The 14,944-nt window shown below is 36.5% G+C and overlaps 1 protein-coding gene across 1 annotated transcript in view; it reads right to left on the bottom strand.

The window, feature by feature from the left end:
- The window catches only part of DEK (DEK proto-oncogene), a 50,073-nt gene that overhangs the window by 1,220 nt on the left and 33,909 nt on the right, over positions 1-14,944 (bottom strand). The window contains exons 8-10 of the mRNA XM_012643262.1: positions 6,684-6,819; positions 5,857-6,005; positions 57-125 (exon numbers count right to left, since the gene is read on the bottom strand). Coding sequence (XP_012498716.1) covers positions 57-125; positions 5,857-6,005; positions 6,684-6,819 — 354 coding nt within the window. The remainder of the gene's footprint in view (positions 1-56; positions 126-5,856; positions 6,006-6,683; positions 6,820-14,944) is intronic.

Raw genomic sequence — 14,944 nt, 5'->3', positions numbered from 1 at the left:
CCTTTGTGTCTTATATATCCAAAATGATCAAACCTGAAAAAGACTAAAACATTTACCTCTTTAACAGTTGTTTTTATGAAATCTTTCCTTTCAGTTAAATCGTAAGCAGGATAATTTTCATAGACCTATAGTGAAAAGGAAAAACAATGTTAAAAGCAGATTTAAAAATCAAATACTCTTTTCATAGGAAGAGGAAATCTATGCTATGTACAAATAGCTGCATGTACATTATAACAGTACTTTGGTTCACCATACAGAATTCTATCGCAAATGAGTAGGTTTTAATAATACTGTATACAAAGGAGAAAACCAGCATGTAAACATTCTCAGTGCTTTATAGGTTGGTAGTGTGGGCTGAATTAACAACAAACATGGGTGAGGCAAACCCGTAGATAAACCTCTTCCGTCTCCAACACTCTACATATGATTCCACAACCTGAACTTCAGTCTCTACTCCACTCTGCTCAGTCCTCTCCCTAAACTTATTAGGCTATTAAGTATGGAATGGCCGATTTCCTTAAGGACTAAGTTTGACAGTTGATATCTGACATTTCACTTTGACACTTTTTAATTATGAAGGTACATCCTCATTCTTTCAAATGCACACTTTGGTTGGTGATTATCAAGTTTTTTTTTTTAGGGCAATTTTTGTGAAACCACGTATAAGTCAAAAATTCGTGTTATTTTTGAATATGAGTCGTCGTGGAACTAATGCAGCATAGACAGCTCAAAATATCAGCGAAGTGTTTGGGAAGGATGTGGCTAATGAATGCACAGTACGTCAGTGGTGTGAAAAGTTCCATTCTGGTGATTTTAATCTTGAAAATGAGCCATGTGGGTGACCTGAGACCAAGATGGATAATGATGAGCTGAAAGCTGTAATGGAAGCAAATCCATCTCAACCTATGTGTGAATTGGCAGCAAGATTTGACGTTACTATTCCAACAACACTGGATCATTTGAAACAAATGGGCAAGGTAAAGAAGCTGGATAGATGGGTTTCACATGAATTAAATGAGCATCAGAAGAGAAATCGTTTTGAAGCTTGCCTTTTCTTTGCTGTCACGACAAGGTGAACCATTTCTACACCGTATTGTTATGTGTGATGAAAAATGGATTCTGTTTGACAATTCCAAGTGTTGGCGCAATGGTTGGATAAAGATGAAGTGCCAAAACACAGTCCAAAACTGAATATTTATCACAAAAAGCTAACGGTGTCTGTTGGTCCAGCGCTGGTATTATCCACTACAGCTTCACGAATCCTGGTCAATGACAGCAGATGTCTACTGAAACCAACTGAATGCAATGATGAAGATGCCTGCGATTAAGCAGCCGAGACTGGTCAATACAGACAGGTCAATCCTCTTGTAAGACCACGTGTCTCAAAAAACAACACTGCTTAAACTACAGAAGCTGGACTTGGAAACTCTCTGTCATCTGCTATATTCACCAGAGCTTGCAACAACTGACTACCACTTCTTCCAGGCTTTGGATCACTTCTTGCAATGAAAAATATTCAATTCTCAACAAGCTGTGGAAAATGCCTTTTGCAATTTCATCACCCCTCGCTCTCCAGGCTTCTTTGCTGCTGGCATAAACAAGTTACCAGTAAGAATGGCAAAACTGTGTTTAGGTGCATACTTTAATTGTACTGATTGTTTGAGATATAATAAACTAAATTTTTGATTCGAAATCAGACATTTCATATTTAATGACCTAATAGTAAATAGTTTCAGCTTTGCCATTCACAGTTTCTGTCACAACCACTCATCTATACTGTTACAGTGTGAAATCTGCCATAAATAATGCTTTAATGAATAGATGTGGCTGTGTCACAATAAAACTTTATTTACAAAATGAGGTGATACAGACAGAATAGATCTGGCCCACAGTCTGTAGTTTGCCAATTTTCAAAACACAGATGGGGGGGCAAGGGCAACATACGTAACCTAAACATCTGTACCCCCATAATATGCTGAAATAAAAAAAAAAAACAACACAGTTGATCATTTAAATTACTTAAATTACTCTAATTGTTGGCCTTTTTCTTTCCCTACAAAAACCCCAGCGCCAAACTGGTCTAACTACCAGTTTTCTATGGTTAAGCCCAGGCCACAGACTGCTGTGGGAAAACAGCTTTGAGTAATTTGGTCCCATTTTCAGTTCAGGGTACTCAACTTCAAAGGGCCCCCAGGACCCCCTTGCCAGGTTCTCCTTTCACTCCCATCAAGGGCAATTTCACCTCCTTCCTCTCAAGTGTCCCACACTTCTGCTTGCAGCCAAGAAGCCATTACTATGAATTCCTTCAACTTGCTGGCATACCTCTTCCTCCTCCAGTTGTATCTGGATTTATCACTGTTTCCTTTGCCTCCAGAGACCCAGCTCTCAACTCTCCTGTAGCTTCTCAGCTTTTCCTTGCCCAGCACTTGACCCTTGACATAACATACGCTTCTCCACCCCCAATTTAGAAAAGATTTTCTCATCGACTTACATCCCCTCATTTGCCTACCAAAGCAAGTTGCTTGAAACAAGATTTAATTCATTTGTTTTCCTCATTATGCATTAATTCTTGGCCGAAGAGTAAATAACCCTTACTTTACCAACCCTCAAAACTGCTCTTATTATGTGATCATCTCCTAAATGCACACTCTAAAAAACGGTCAAGTCCTTTTCACCTAACTTCTATTATTAATAATCCTCCTTTAAAAATTACATAAATATATTCACAAAAATCCTTCAAATGAACAGAACTTCTCTTCAATTTTCCCTCCACTCTGTCCCCATCCTTCTCTCCCCTCAGAGGAAACCAGTGATCAGTTTGGTGTGTAGTCTTCCAGACCTTAAAAAAATTTATACACACACACATGTGTAAGTGGCAGTGGAATTTTTCCATATTTACATAAATGGAGTAGTAGTCTATATATGCTTTAAAAATTTAACAATACCTGGAAGGTTTTTCCATGTTCTTTTGAACTGTTACACAGTATTCCAAAAATATGGATATATCACAGTTTAACCATTTCCCTATCCATCGCCATTTAGGTTGTGTTTCAGTTATTACAGACATGCTGAACATTACTGTAATCATTTTGGTGCAGATGTGACTATGTCTTTAGGACAGAGACCTAGAAATGGAATTGCTAGGTTAAAGGGTATTTGCAATTTAAATTTTAAGACACTTACCTAATTGTTCTCCAAAGAAGCAGTTACAACTTAAGGCATATGAAACTACCTGTTTCCCTATATCCTTGCCAACAATGAAAACTGTCAATCTTTAGAGTTTTTGTCAATCTAACAGGCAAAAATATTTCAATTTCTCTCTGATTAGTACGGAACATTGTGTTTTCTTACATTTACAGGTCTTTTATGTTTTCTGTGAATTGCCTTCCCTATCCATTGCCCCTTGTCCTGTAAGTTAATTATCCATTGCCTCCTCCTACCTGGTGCTGCCCCTTCTTGAGACTGCCTCCTCTCCTGGCTTTCATAGCATCCCTCCCTCTGGCCTTTCTTCTACTACACCAACTCTACAATTTCTTGTTATTTGTAGAAATTACTTCTCAACTGTGTGGTGTTAGTGGTCTTCAGGACTTTGTCCTTTGCTTTTCTCACCCTTTATCTTCCTCTCTGGGCCACCTTATCTATACTCTTGGTTTTAACTCACAGTCTAGATTTCTCTCCTAAATCAGAGAATTATAATGTTCACAATTTCACCCATTTGGATGTTCCAAGCACTCCATTTCAAAATGTCTAGAACAAAACTTAATCTTTTTTCTCCCCACAGCCCACACCTGCCCCTCCACCAAAACTTATCTTTTCTTCAAAAAGTATTCTTTTTGTTCTAGTCTTTATTATGATTAATGCTAACCAAGCTCTTACATCCACAATGAAGCAACCTTCGTTCAGCCTCTCTTGATTTCTTAGATTATGGCAACCCTGTCATTTTGATGATATAAACTGGAGGTCCTGTCTCTCATCTCATCCTTTGCCAGTCCACTCTTCTTAGTATTTCTAGGATAACTTTTTTGTTTTTGTTTTTTGGGCTTTTTTTTTTTTGAGACAGGGTCTCACTCTGTCGCCCTGGATAGAGTGCAGTGGGGTCATTGTAGCTCACTGTAACCTCAAACTATTGGGCTCAAATGATCCTCCTGCCTCAGCCTCCGAGTAGCTGGGACTTTTGGTGTGCATCACAACACCCGGCTAATTTTTCTATTTTTTTATTTTTTTTGTAGAGACAGGGTCTTGCTCTTCCTTAGGGTAGTCTCAAACTCCTGACTTCAAGCGATCCTCCTGCCTCAGCCTCCCGTAGTATTAATAATAGTATTAAAGGGGTGAGTCAGTGCACTGGCCCCAAGGTAACTTTTAAAAAATAAAAATGATTGTGTTATGTCCCTGCTAAATATGTCTCAATAACCCACCCAACCACCCAATTCCCCATACGTTTCAGAGTTTGGAAGAAAATCAAACTCTGTAACAAGGTACACATGTAAGATGTGCAAAACTCTTTAATATTTTCTCCTAACTTCTGTGAAGACTTCCTTCTAGCCTTGGGACATGTTAAACTAATTACTATTCCTTGCGGTTATCATTTTGGTGAATGTTATTGTTCCTCAACTGCGCTGTACAGCTAATACTCTACTAAGAGCTCTGTTAAGAACTCTTCCGAGATGCTTTTCCAGATTCCAAGCCCAAGTGGGTAATTTGTTCCTTGGTGCTGCAGCACCTTCCATACTCTTCTAACACAGGCTTGACTTACAGTGCTCTAATTACTAAAATATTTGTCTCTTTCTAATCCACTAGACCATAAACCCTCCTTTAAAGCCAAGTGATGGCTTCTTCGGCTCTACTTACAACATTTAGCCCAGTGCCTGATAGGTATTAGAGGCTCAATGAATGGTGAATGAATAAACAAAATAATCAGTGTCCTAATAATAGCACAGGGTATTTTATCTTTGGTACGTTTCAAATTATAATTTCATTTTATCACAAGAAACAAGATTCTAAATCTCCCAATTTTCATCTAGAGTACAGAATCCCTATGAAATCATATTCAAGAACAGGACACTTGTATTTCCTGAGAAGTATTAGAAGAACATCACTGAAGTCTGAGTTAAAAACCTAATCTATAACAGCTCACTTACCATACTAACAAGAGAATTAAGGTGGTCCGTTAAGAGTCTGCTTTTTTTTTTTCTTTTTTTTTTTTTGAGACAGAGTCTCAGTCTGTTGCCCGGGCTAGAGTGCCATGGTGTCAGCCTAGCTCATAGCAACCTCAAACTCCTGGGCTCTACCGATCCTTCTGCCTTAGCCTCCCGAGTAGCTGGGACTACAGGCATGTGCCACCATGCCCAGCTAATTTTTTCTATATATTTTTAGTTGTCCGATTAATTTCTTTCTATTTTTAGTAGAGATGGGGTCTCGCTCTTGCTCAGGCTGGTTTCGAACTCCTGAGCTCAAACAATCTGCCCGCCTCTGCCTCCCAGAGAGCTAGGATTACAGGCGTGAGCCACCGCGCCCGGCCTTAGAGTCTGCTTTTTCAAACGAACACAATCTAAGGATAATTCAATAAAAAGTTTCCAGAGCAGGAAAAGAAAATTTCCTAGAATGTATCACTTTAATTTTATTCACTCTAATTTTAATCATTCTAATATTATTTATAAAAATTAAGTCCATTATGACAGAGATTTTGACTATTTAATGTGGTATCCCAGAACCTATAAGAGGATCTGGATATGCCAGATAGTTCAATATATATTTATTCAATGAATGAATGCACATAAGGATCTACCTTGAAATTAAAAAATGAGTGAAATAATTTTTCTAATAAAAGCAAAATAACCTAAATATTTGTTTCATTACCTTTTTGCAAATTTGCTTCATTGTAACTTCCTCCAAGTTAGCACTGGCCAATAATTTCTTTACTGTTTCCTTTAACTCTTCATCTGTAGGAGGTTTCTTCAATTTCTTGATTAAAGGTTCATCATCTGAACTATCTTCAGACTCACTTTCTAAAAGTAAAGATATTTTATTAAATGTGAATAATAATCTTTCTTACACAGAAAATTAATATTTAAGGCAGGTTGGGAAGAATTTTATAGGCTTTCATCAGATCAAAGGGATAATGGATCCTAAATTATAAATCACCACTCTGTGTATTACCTACAAAGCATGCATTGAAAATTTTATGTCAATTTGAAAAATCATAAACTATAAAAAACTGGTATACAGGTTGAGCATTCCTAATCCAAAATCTGAAATGTTCCAAAATCAGAACCTTTATTAGGACCAATATGATGCCACAAGTGGATAATTCTTATACCTGACCTCATGTGACAGGTCACAGTTCAAACACTGTCAAAACTTCATTTTATACACAAAATTATTTAAAATACTGCATAAAATTACCTGCAGGCTATGTGTGTAAGGTGTATATGAAACGTAAGTCAATTCTGTGTTTAGACTTGGGTCTCATCCCCAAGATATCTCATTATGAATATGTAAATATTGGGGGTGGGGGGGAAACTAACTCTGAAACACTTCTGGTCCCGAGGATTTTGGATCTCAACCTGTACAACTTTCTTCTCCATGTCCTTCGCAGTTAATCTGTTTCCCCCACACACTCAAATACTATGTATAACACATATGCTATATATTTAAAGTTGCTGATAATGTAAGGTCTAACATACCTTTTTTGGAACTGTTTTGATTCTTCTTGGTGGTGCTGCTATCTGCCTTCTTAACATTAGCACTTTTTACAGATTTTTTACTTTTAGAAGTGGCTTTCTGTTTAGGTTTTTCTCTTTTAGATGTCTTTTTTGGTGGCTGTTAGAAAGGAAAGCAAATTAGATATATTGATGAAATTCATTGCCATCTCTCTACTTCCCCCCTATGTCCCTCAACAATATTAGAGAAAACTAACATTCGACATCACCAATTAAAAGTTATTAATACTTATCAATGTTTATGGGATTACTAATACACTCAACATACAATTTTATCACAAGTCCATGCACAACAAATCAACAATCATAAAAAATAATAGATGCCCACATTTATTATGCACTATGGATAGAAGACTTCACATATATTACTCTACTTAATCTTGAAAAAAATTCTAAAATATAGATACTATTATCTTCTCTTATTTATTTTCTGTCTCTCCCAACTAGAATCTAAGTTCTACAAAAACAGGGTTTTTCTCCCATGTTCACTGATGTATCCCAAACTACTAAAATAGTGCCTAGTACATAGTAGTTGCTCAATAAATACTTATGATTGTATGAGGAAACTAAGGATCACTGAGGTTATCTTGTCCACAGTCACATTAATAAAGAGGCAAGATTAAAATAAGAGATCTGATCCAGAACTTATATTCTCAAACACTAGGCCATAGCTAACTAAACAAAAGCAAACTATATACATATGAATAGATTAAAATGACAAAATTATAGTTTATAGTTACTTTGTCTCATCCAGGGCCTATGAAAGTAGAAAGCATTAACTCTTCACTTAATTAACATTCCCAAAGGCAATGCATCCTATTAAACAAATGTCCCAAGACAACTTAAATTCTCATTTTTATACACCAAAACCACTGAAAATCACTTGACAGAATGGTTCTCCAAATGTTTTACACTCTTGATTTCTGAGTTTCATCATCATAATTCAATTTTTTTTTTTTTTTTTAAAGAACAGAAACATTATGTTGAACCTGTCCTTTAGATTAAGGTGTATAGACCAATCTGTTCCAAAAGTTAAATGGGCTCAGACTACTTCTAAGTGTAGTTCATTAGATTTTAGTATTTGTGTTGTCTCTTCCTCCTGCCTCAGCCTCCGGAGTAGCTGGGACTACAAGCACACACCACTGCACTCAGCAGGATTTCAGTGTTTGTCTTTCTGCTATAATACCATCACTGTACCTATCTATATAAACGTACTATCACCCTGCACTACCTCAAAAACATACTGCTAGGCTGGGAACTATGTAGTTTAACTGCTACTAAAAAAAACACACATTTTTAAGAGGTGTCAAAGGACTGACATGTTTCTAAAAAGTACATTAGCTTTACCATGGACTTTAGCTATTTAGAGGCCATTTTTACTTATTTCCTAATTCTGAGAGATATTCCAGATAGTGGAGATTGTGGGACAGGTTATCAACGGTTTATCAGTTTTTTATGACTAATTTAAACTAAATTTTAAGTTTATTAAGTGTCCACCTAGTTCACAAGAACTATATTAGGCTCTGAAAGGGAATATTAAAAATTCTTAAGTTCTGTTGCTATGCTTAATACACAGAATAATCACTATTATACATTATTTCTTAGCCAAGGGCTAATAAAATCTTAACTTATAGGTATAATAAACTAAGTTATTACTGAAAGGGTCAGGGAGGGAGAACAAGAGGAAGAATACTATAAGCATTATTACTTGGTCCTCATTCAAATTAAAATTTTAGAAGGCATACACAACATGGCAGATTTTAAACCTGCATATTGGGAATAGTAATTGTTTGACAAAGCATAAACATTTGCAGTAATAAAGATCAAGCCATCTCCATAAAATTTAACTTCTGGACAAACACATAAACAATTAAAAGTATGTTACCTTTCTATAGGTCACATCTCCTATAAGGAATAATGTTCTACAGTTTTTCTAGATAGACAACTAGACTGCATCTATTAGCAAAATTTCTAAAAGACTGCAAACACAGTGCACAAGCACTGTAGAAGATATAACATAATAGTTCAAAGAGTGTGAGCTCTTGAGCCAAGCTGCCTGGTTTCAAATTCCAGCCCCAGTTCATCTCTGGGCCCCAGTTTCCTCTTTTAAAAACTAAAAGAAACAACAGTTCCTATGGTTTTATGGGGAGTAAATGCATTAATACATGAAAGTACCTTTGGTGGTGCCGGGCACATAGGCAACACTCAATAAATACTTGCTATTATTACCATTACGAGTGCTTGCTTTTGTAAAGTGAGAAATTCTTTCATTAGGTAAATGTAATTTCTTCCAACAACTTAAAGTTTGTAAGTGTTCTTTAAAGGCAGGGCAGATACTTTCTGGCAATGTTGGAGAGATCAAACAATTTTTTAAATTTAAAAAAAAGGACCGATACATAGAATATAAATTATAAAAGCAGTAAGACAGGCTTTTAATAACACCTGTATTAACTAATCATGATACATCATGCTTATTTCATTACATTATGGTAGCTATGACTTGACCCACCAACATCTGAATCACTGTATTAGTAAGTTACATTATCTATACCGGATCTCTCTTTTCTTTAGTAACTTTTCCTGTGACAAACTTAAGGTAGGAATTCAGCAAATTATCTTTTTTAGATTGATTAGTGTTGACTTAGGAAACAGTAAAAAACAACTAAACTCAAACCTAGCGTTACCTGGAACAGAGAGCTAGGATAACTGATGAGCTCGATCTTGTGCTTTAATCTTGTAAGTATTAATAATCACTACAGCTGCACTGAAGATAAGTTATCATAGGAGGAGCATCTCAAAGGACATGCCTTGCTATTGGGACACAATGGATAACTTTTGGCTTTTAAGACAAACGTGGGTAACCAGTATTTGGGAATAATGGAAAGAAACACTGGGACAGCTGAGAAGGCAAGTTAAACCCAGATCATTTAAATTTTACATGAACTTTCAAATCTTTACTAACTTTCATTCCTTTCCTCTACTTAGGAAAATCCCACTTATGATTCTAAATCCAGCCTAACAATTACCTCCTCTAAATCTTTCAAAAATACCATCAATTTGATTAATCCATACTCCTAAAGTACTTGGCCTACGACTGATTTATCCCTACTTTATGGAAGGTATTATGACGCAGTGAATAAGAACAAGAGCTTTACCACCAAACTTCCTGGCTGTAAGTCAATCCTTACTCTACCATTAATTTTACATTCTTGGGCAAATCAATTGCCCTTCTCTAAGCCCGTTTCCTCATCTATAAAAATGGAGGTACATAATACTACCACTCTGCTAACTTTAACATTTTCCCCTCATTTTTATCTCTGACACTGGGGTACATTTTATAATTTACATAAATACGATGCCTAAGAGGCATTGTAGGTTCTGTGAACTATGTTTTGTGAGGATAAAATTAGTAAATACATATAAAGCAGCAAAGAAAACAGATATTTAATATATGTACATTTATTTAATGGTAGTTATTTACACGTCTGTTTTCCCACTACACTGCAACTGGAAGCGTAGATCTGACAATCTCCAAGAGAACAGACACTTACAATTTCATTTAGGTTCCAGCAATCAGAAGAGTGTTTGGTATATATAGTATCTACTTAAAATATGTTATGTTTGCCTCTGAATCATTTATAAAACCTAGTTTACCTGTGCTTTGTTCCCAGGAGGTGAAAAATGTAATTAAAAGGAAAAAGAAAAAAGAAAAATGCATTTGTATAGCACTGGTTTCACACACATGGTCTCATGAGCTATAAAACAAAACAAAGCAATAAAAAAATACAAAGACAAAAACCAAATTGTTTATCTTATTATAAATGAGGAAAATGTATCTGAGTAGGTAAGTGAGCCAAGACCTTACAGCTAGGAAGAAGAACCTCTGATTAGGCAGTGTGCCTCCTACATATTACCTAGAGCAGCAGTCCCCCACCTTTTGCCACCAGGGACCAGTTTCATAGAAGACAATTTTTCCATGGGGGAGTGGGGCATGGGATGGTTTTGGGATGATTCAAGTACATTACATTTATTTTGCACTTTATTTCTATTATTATTATTACATTGGAATATATAATGAAATAATTATACAACTCACCACCATGCAGAATCAGTGGGAGCCCTGAGCTTGTTTTCCTACAATTAGATGGTCCTATCACCATGGAATGATGGAAGACAACTGATTTATTATGACCTCTGTGCAGTCAAACGTCTCTGCTAAGGGTAATCTGTATTTGCAGCCACTCCCCAGCACTAAGCATCACCACCTCAGATCATCAGGCATTAGATTCTCATAATGAGAGCGCAACCTAGATCCCTAACGTGCAGTTTACAGTAGGGTTTGTGCTCCTATGAGAATCTAATGCTGCCGCTGATCTGACAGGAGGTGGAACTCAGGCAGTGATGCGAGTGATAGGAAAGAGCTGTGGATACAGATGAAGCTTTGCTCCCTTGCCCACTGCTCACCTCCTGCTGTGTGGCCCAGTTCCTAACAGGCCACAGATGGGAACCAGTACAAGGCCCCAGGTTTGGGGACCACAGATCTAGAGAAATGACTAAAGGACCTAAGTAATTCTTTAAGCCAGGGTTCAAACTACAGAACTAAATTATAGTAATAAGCCAGGTGATACCACAACTTATTTATCACACACACATATATATATATTTTAGAAGAGAAAGAGTCTCATTTTGTCACCCAGGCCGGAGTACAAGTGGCATGATCATAGTTCACTGTAACCTCTAACTCCTAGGCTCAAGTGATCCTCCTGCTTTAGCCTCCCAAGTAGCCAGGACTACAGGCATATACTACCAAGCCTGCCTAATTTTTTTTCATAGAGACAGGGTCTTATTACGTTGCCCAGGCTGGTCTAGAACTCCTGGCCTCAAGCAATCGTCCCACCTCAGTCTCCCAAAGTGCTGGGATTATAGGTGTGAACCACCACACCTGTCCTATCATATTGTTTAATTTAGATCTTTTTCTCGTTACATACGAATGTTACTAACCATAACAAAGAATAAAAAATGTTAGCAGAAAATAAAGAATGCCAACAAAAGAAAACAAGCTCTGCATTAGGGCCATCCCCAGCGCTTACCCTCAAACTTTGTACTGGCTCCAGGGTTCTTTCTTTACAATTTTTAAAAGCTAAAATGGGTCTTGGTGTAATCCAACTACAGTTTTCTCCAAATCCCTTTCTTTTGCTATGCTAGCCTCTCCTGTTTATCCTTCAAGATCAAATTGTTACCTCCACTGTGAAGTTTCTCTGGATCCATGAACTTTGCTCCCCATGTTCCCCTAGAAGAGGTAAATATCTTTTGAGCTTCCACATTATATTTTTCATACCTCTTTTTTTTTTTAGCTCTTAAGTTATATTCTACTGCAGTTTTTTCTGTTCTTTGACCTCTCTTTTCCAAACGACTAAACTGAACTGTTTAGGAACAGAGACCCTGTCTTATTTATTTCTTGATCTCCAGCGCAGAGCTTAGAACTGGCACTTAGTTGCTATGAAATTATTTGGAAAATTGAAGTGGGAAAAGATACTTGGGGACTAGATAAACTTGAAAGATTTCTTCCAACCCTGAGGTCCTATTTCATTAAAATAACCCTATTTGCTAAGACAAAAATGTTTTCTGTTAATAGCAGTTAGTCAAACTTCTTGATTTTCAATGCCACTATCTTCTGGTACAACTTATTTATGTAGGTTGTACATTTAAGAGGAAAGAAAGAGAAGCATTAGATCAAATTATCAATAGTGGGGCCTGGATACCTACGTGTGTGTATGTGTGTATTTTTTAAACCCCACAGGTGACTCATCTAGCTATACCATATAGAATGGAAAGTACATTTATAGTCTAGATCTGCCACCAAGTTTTTTCTATAAAGCGCCAGATAGTTAATATTTTCAACTTTGCCAGTTGATTGCTACATACAATCTTTGTTGGTATTTCTCTTTTTTTGTTTTTTACAATCATTTAAAAACGGAAAAACCATTGTTAGCTTTCAGGTTGTATAAGAACAGGTCACAAGCTGGAGCTGGTATACGGGCCATAGCATGCTGATTCCCAGACTAGATTATAAATTACTGGAGATTTATACAGAAAAGACAGGAACCAGATAAAGCAATAAACAGGATAATTCCTCAAGTTACAAAGTTTACATTAATAGCATTTAGTTTTAAGTTTTGATAAGTAGATTTATACTCAATAACTTTCTTAATGTTATTGCTTAAAATCAAATTTTGATCTAAATTTGGGTTCTATAGAGAGAACTCTGAAGACAGACATATATCAACAGGAAGCTTTAGAAAGAAAGAGTAGTATAGTAGTCTCCCCTTATCCACAGTTTCTCTTTCCATATGTGGTTGCAGTTACCTGTGGTCAATTGCATCCCAAAAATATTAAATGGAAAATTCCAGAAATAAACAATTCATAAGTTTTACACTGCATGCTGTTCTAAATAGTGTGATGAACTCTCATGCTGCTCTATTCAGTATGGGACGTGAACCACCCCTTTGTCTAGCATATCCATGCTATAGATGCTACCTGCCCCTTAGCTCATTAGCCATCTCAGTTATCAGATCGCGTTTGCAGCATCACAGTGCTGCAAGTTTACGAAACCCTTGTTTGACTTAATGATGGCCCCAAAGTATAAGACCAGTGATGTTGGCCATCGGAATATGCCAAAGAGAAACTGTAAAGTGGTTCCTTTAAGTGAAAAGGTGAAATTTCTCAATTTGAGAAAAATAATTGCACACTGAGGTTGCTGAGATTGCTAGGATCCATGGTTAAGAATGAAATCTTCTATCTGCAAAATTGTGAAGAAGGAAAAAGAAATTTGTGCTAGTTCTGCGGCTGCAAAACTGAAAAAGTTATAGCCATAGTGTGTGATAAGTAAAAGGCATCAAATCTGTGAGTGGAAGACATGAACAGAAAGGTGTTCCCAATGACAGCAATCGGGTTTGGTACTATCTGTGGTTTCAGGCATCTACTGGGACTCTTGGAATGTATCTCCCTTGGATGAGGGGAGACTATGATATAGACAAAGCACTAAAAAGATTGTATGTTTATTACATCCTCGAGTATAACAATGAGGATATACCCCTCATCTCTAATGGAGTCAAGACTAAATGTGAAGCAAGGTGTGAAAGTACATGGCATAAAGATTTCTGATGGTGTCTTCCTTGTGTGTACCAATAAATGCTTATTGAGTAAGTGGTACTTCTCCCCAAGTAGACTGTCAGTCCCTAGAAGACAGAGAACATGTCTCGTTTATTTCCCTCCCACTTAGCAAAATGCTCAGGTATAGAATAAGATAATCACTTTGAATGAATCAGAGTAACGAATCTACACCCAAAGGTTGTATTAGTTACATAACAATGCCCAACATAACAGGTTCTGTATGGTCTGGCTTCAACCTACATTACTCTAGCTTCATCTCTCTCATTGCTCTACTTCTGGGCACACGACTCTAAACATAAACAAGCACATCAGTCAAAGGCACCCTGCTTTCCCTGGTCCCATCTTTGTTCACATATCCAACTTTCCTCTCCATCACCAAGATCAATTTGAATTGGTGGTACTTCCATTTCTCCTCAAAGCCTTTTCTCAACAGATACGAAGACTTTCCTTTTGAAATCCTATAATATTAAGTATCAAATGGCATTTGTGTAGCAAACATCTTCTGTAACCCCAACAGCACTTAGCATACTCCCAATGTAATGAACTGAGCCATCAAAAAGTAGTTACATTAGCAATCAAGTACTGACCCCATTTTAAGTCTTTTTATTAAATATTCTGAAAATGTTAGTAATTATAATAAAAACATTACATGGCATTATTAAGGAAAAATGTTGATGGTACTAATGACAGTCAACACCTTTGTTATTTAATCAAATAGGAGCCAAGACTGAGTCTTTTAACAAAATGTATGGGGGGGGAAATTAGGTAACAAGTTAAAAAAGAAAAAAGCTAGTTTCCAAGTTGTTAGGGGATTTATTTTTAAAGATTCTGGTTTGTTATTTCTGAATATGCTGTGAGTGGTTTAATCAGGACCATCAAATATTTTAAGAATTTTTGATGTACTGAAGAGGAATAAATAAAAATTGATAGCTGCCATTAATTTCAGATAGTACAATGTACTACAATCTAAATTTTGTAAAGATTAGTAATATAAATTTTCAAAAATTTGAAGGGGATTTTCCCTGTCTCTGATAACCATAAAGGTACAGAAT

Source organism: Propithecus coquereli, unplaced genomic scaffold (assembly GCF_000956105.1).
Source record: "Propithecus coquereli isolate 6110/MARCELLA unplaced genomic scaffold, Pcoq_1.0 Scaffold194, whole genome shotgun sequence".
NCBI lineage: Eukaryota > Metazoa > Chordata > Mammalia > Primates > Indriidae > Propithecus > Propithecus coquereli.
This window is presented reverse-complemented; position numbering and strand designations above follow the sequence as displayed.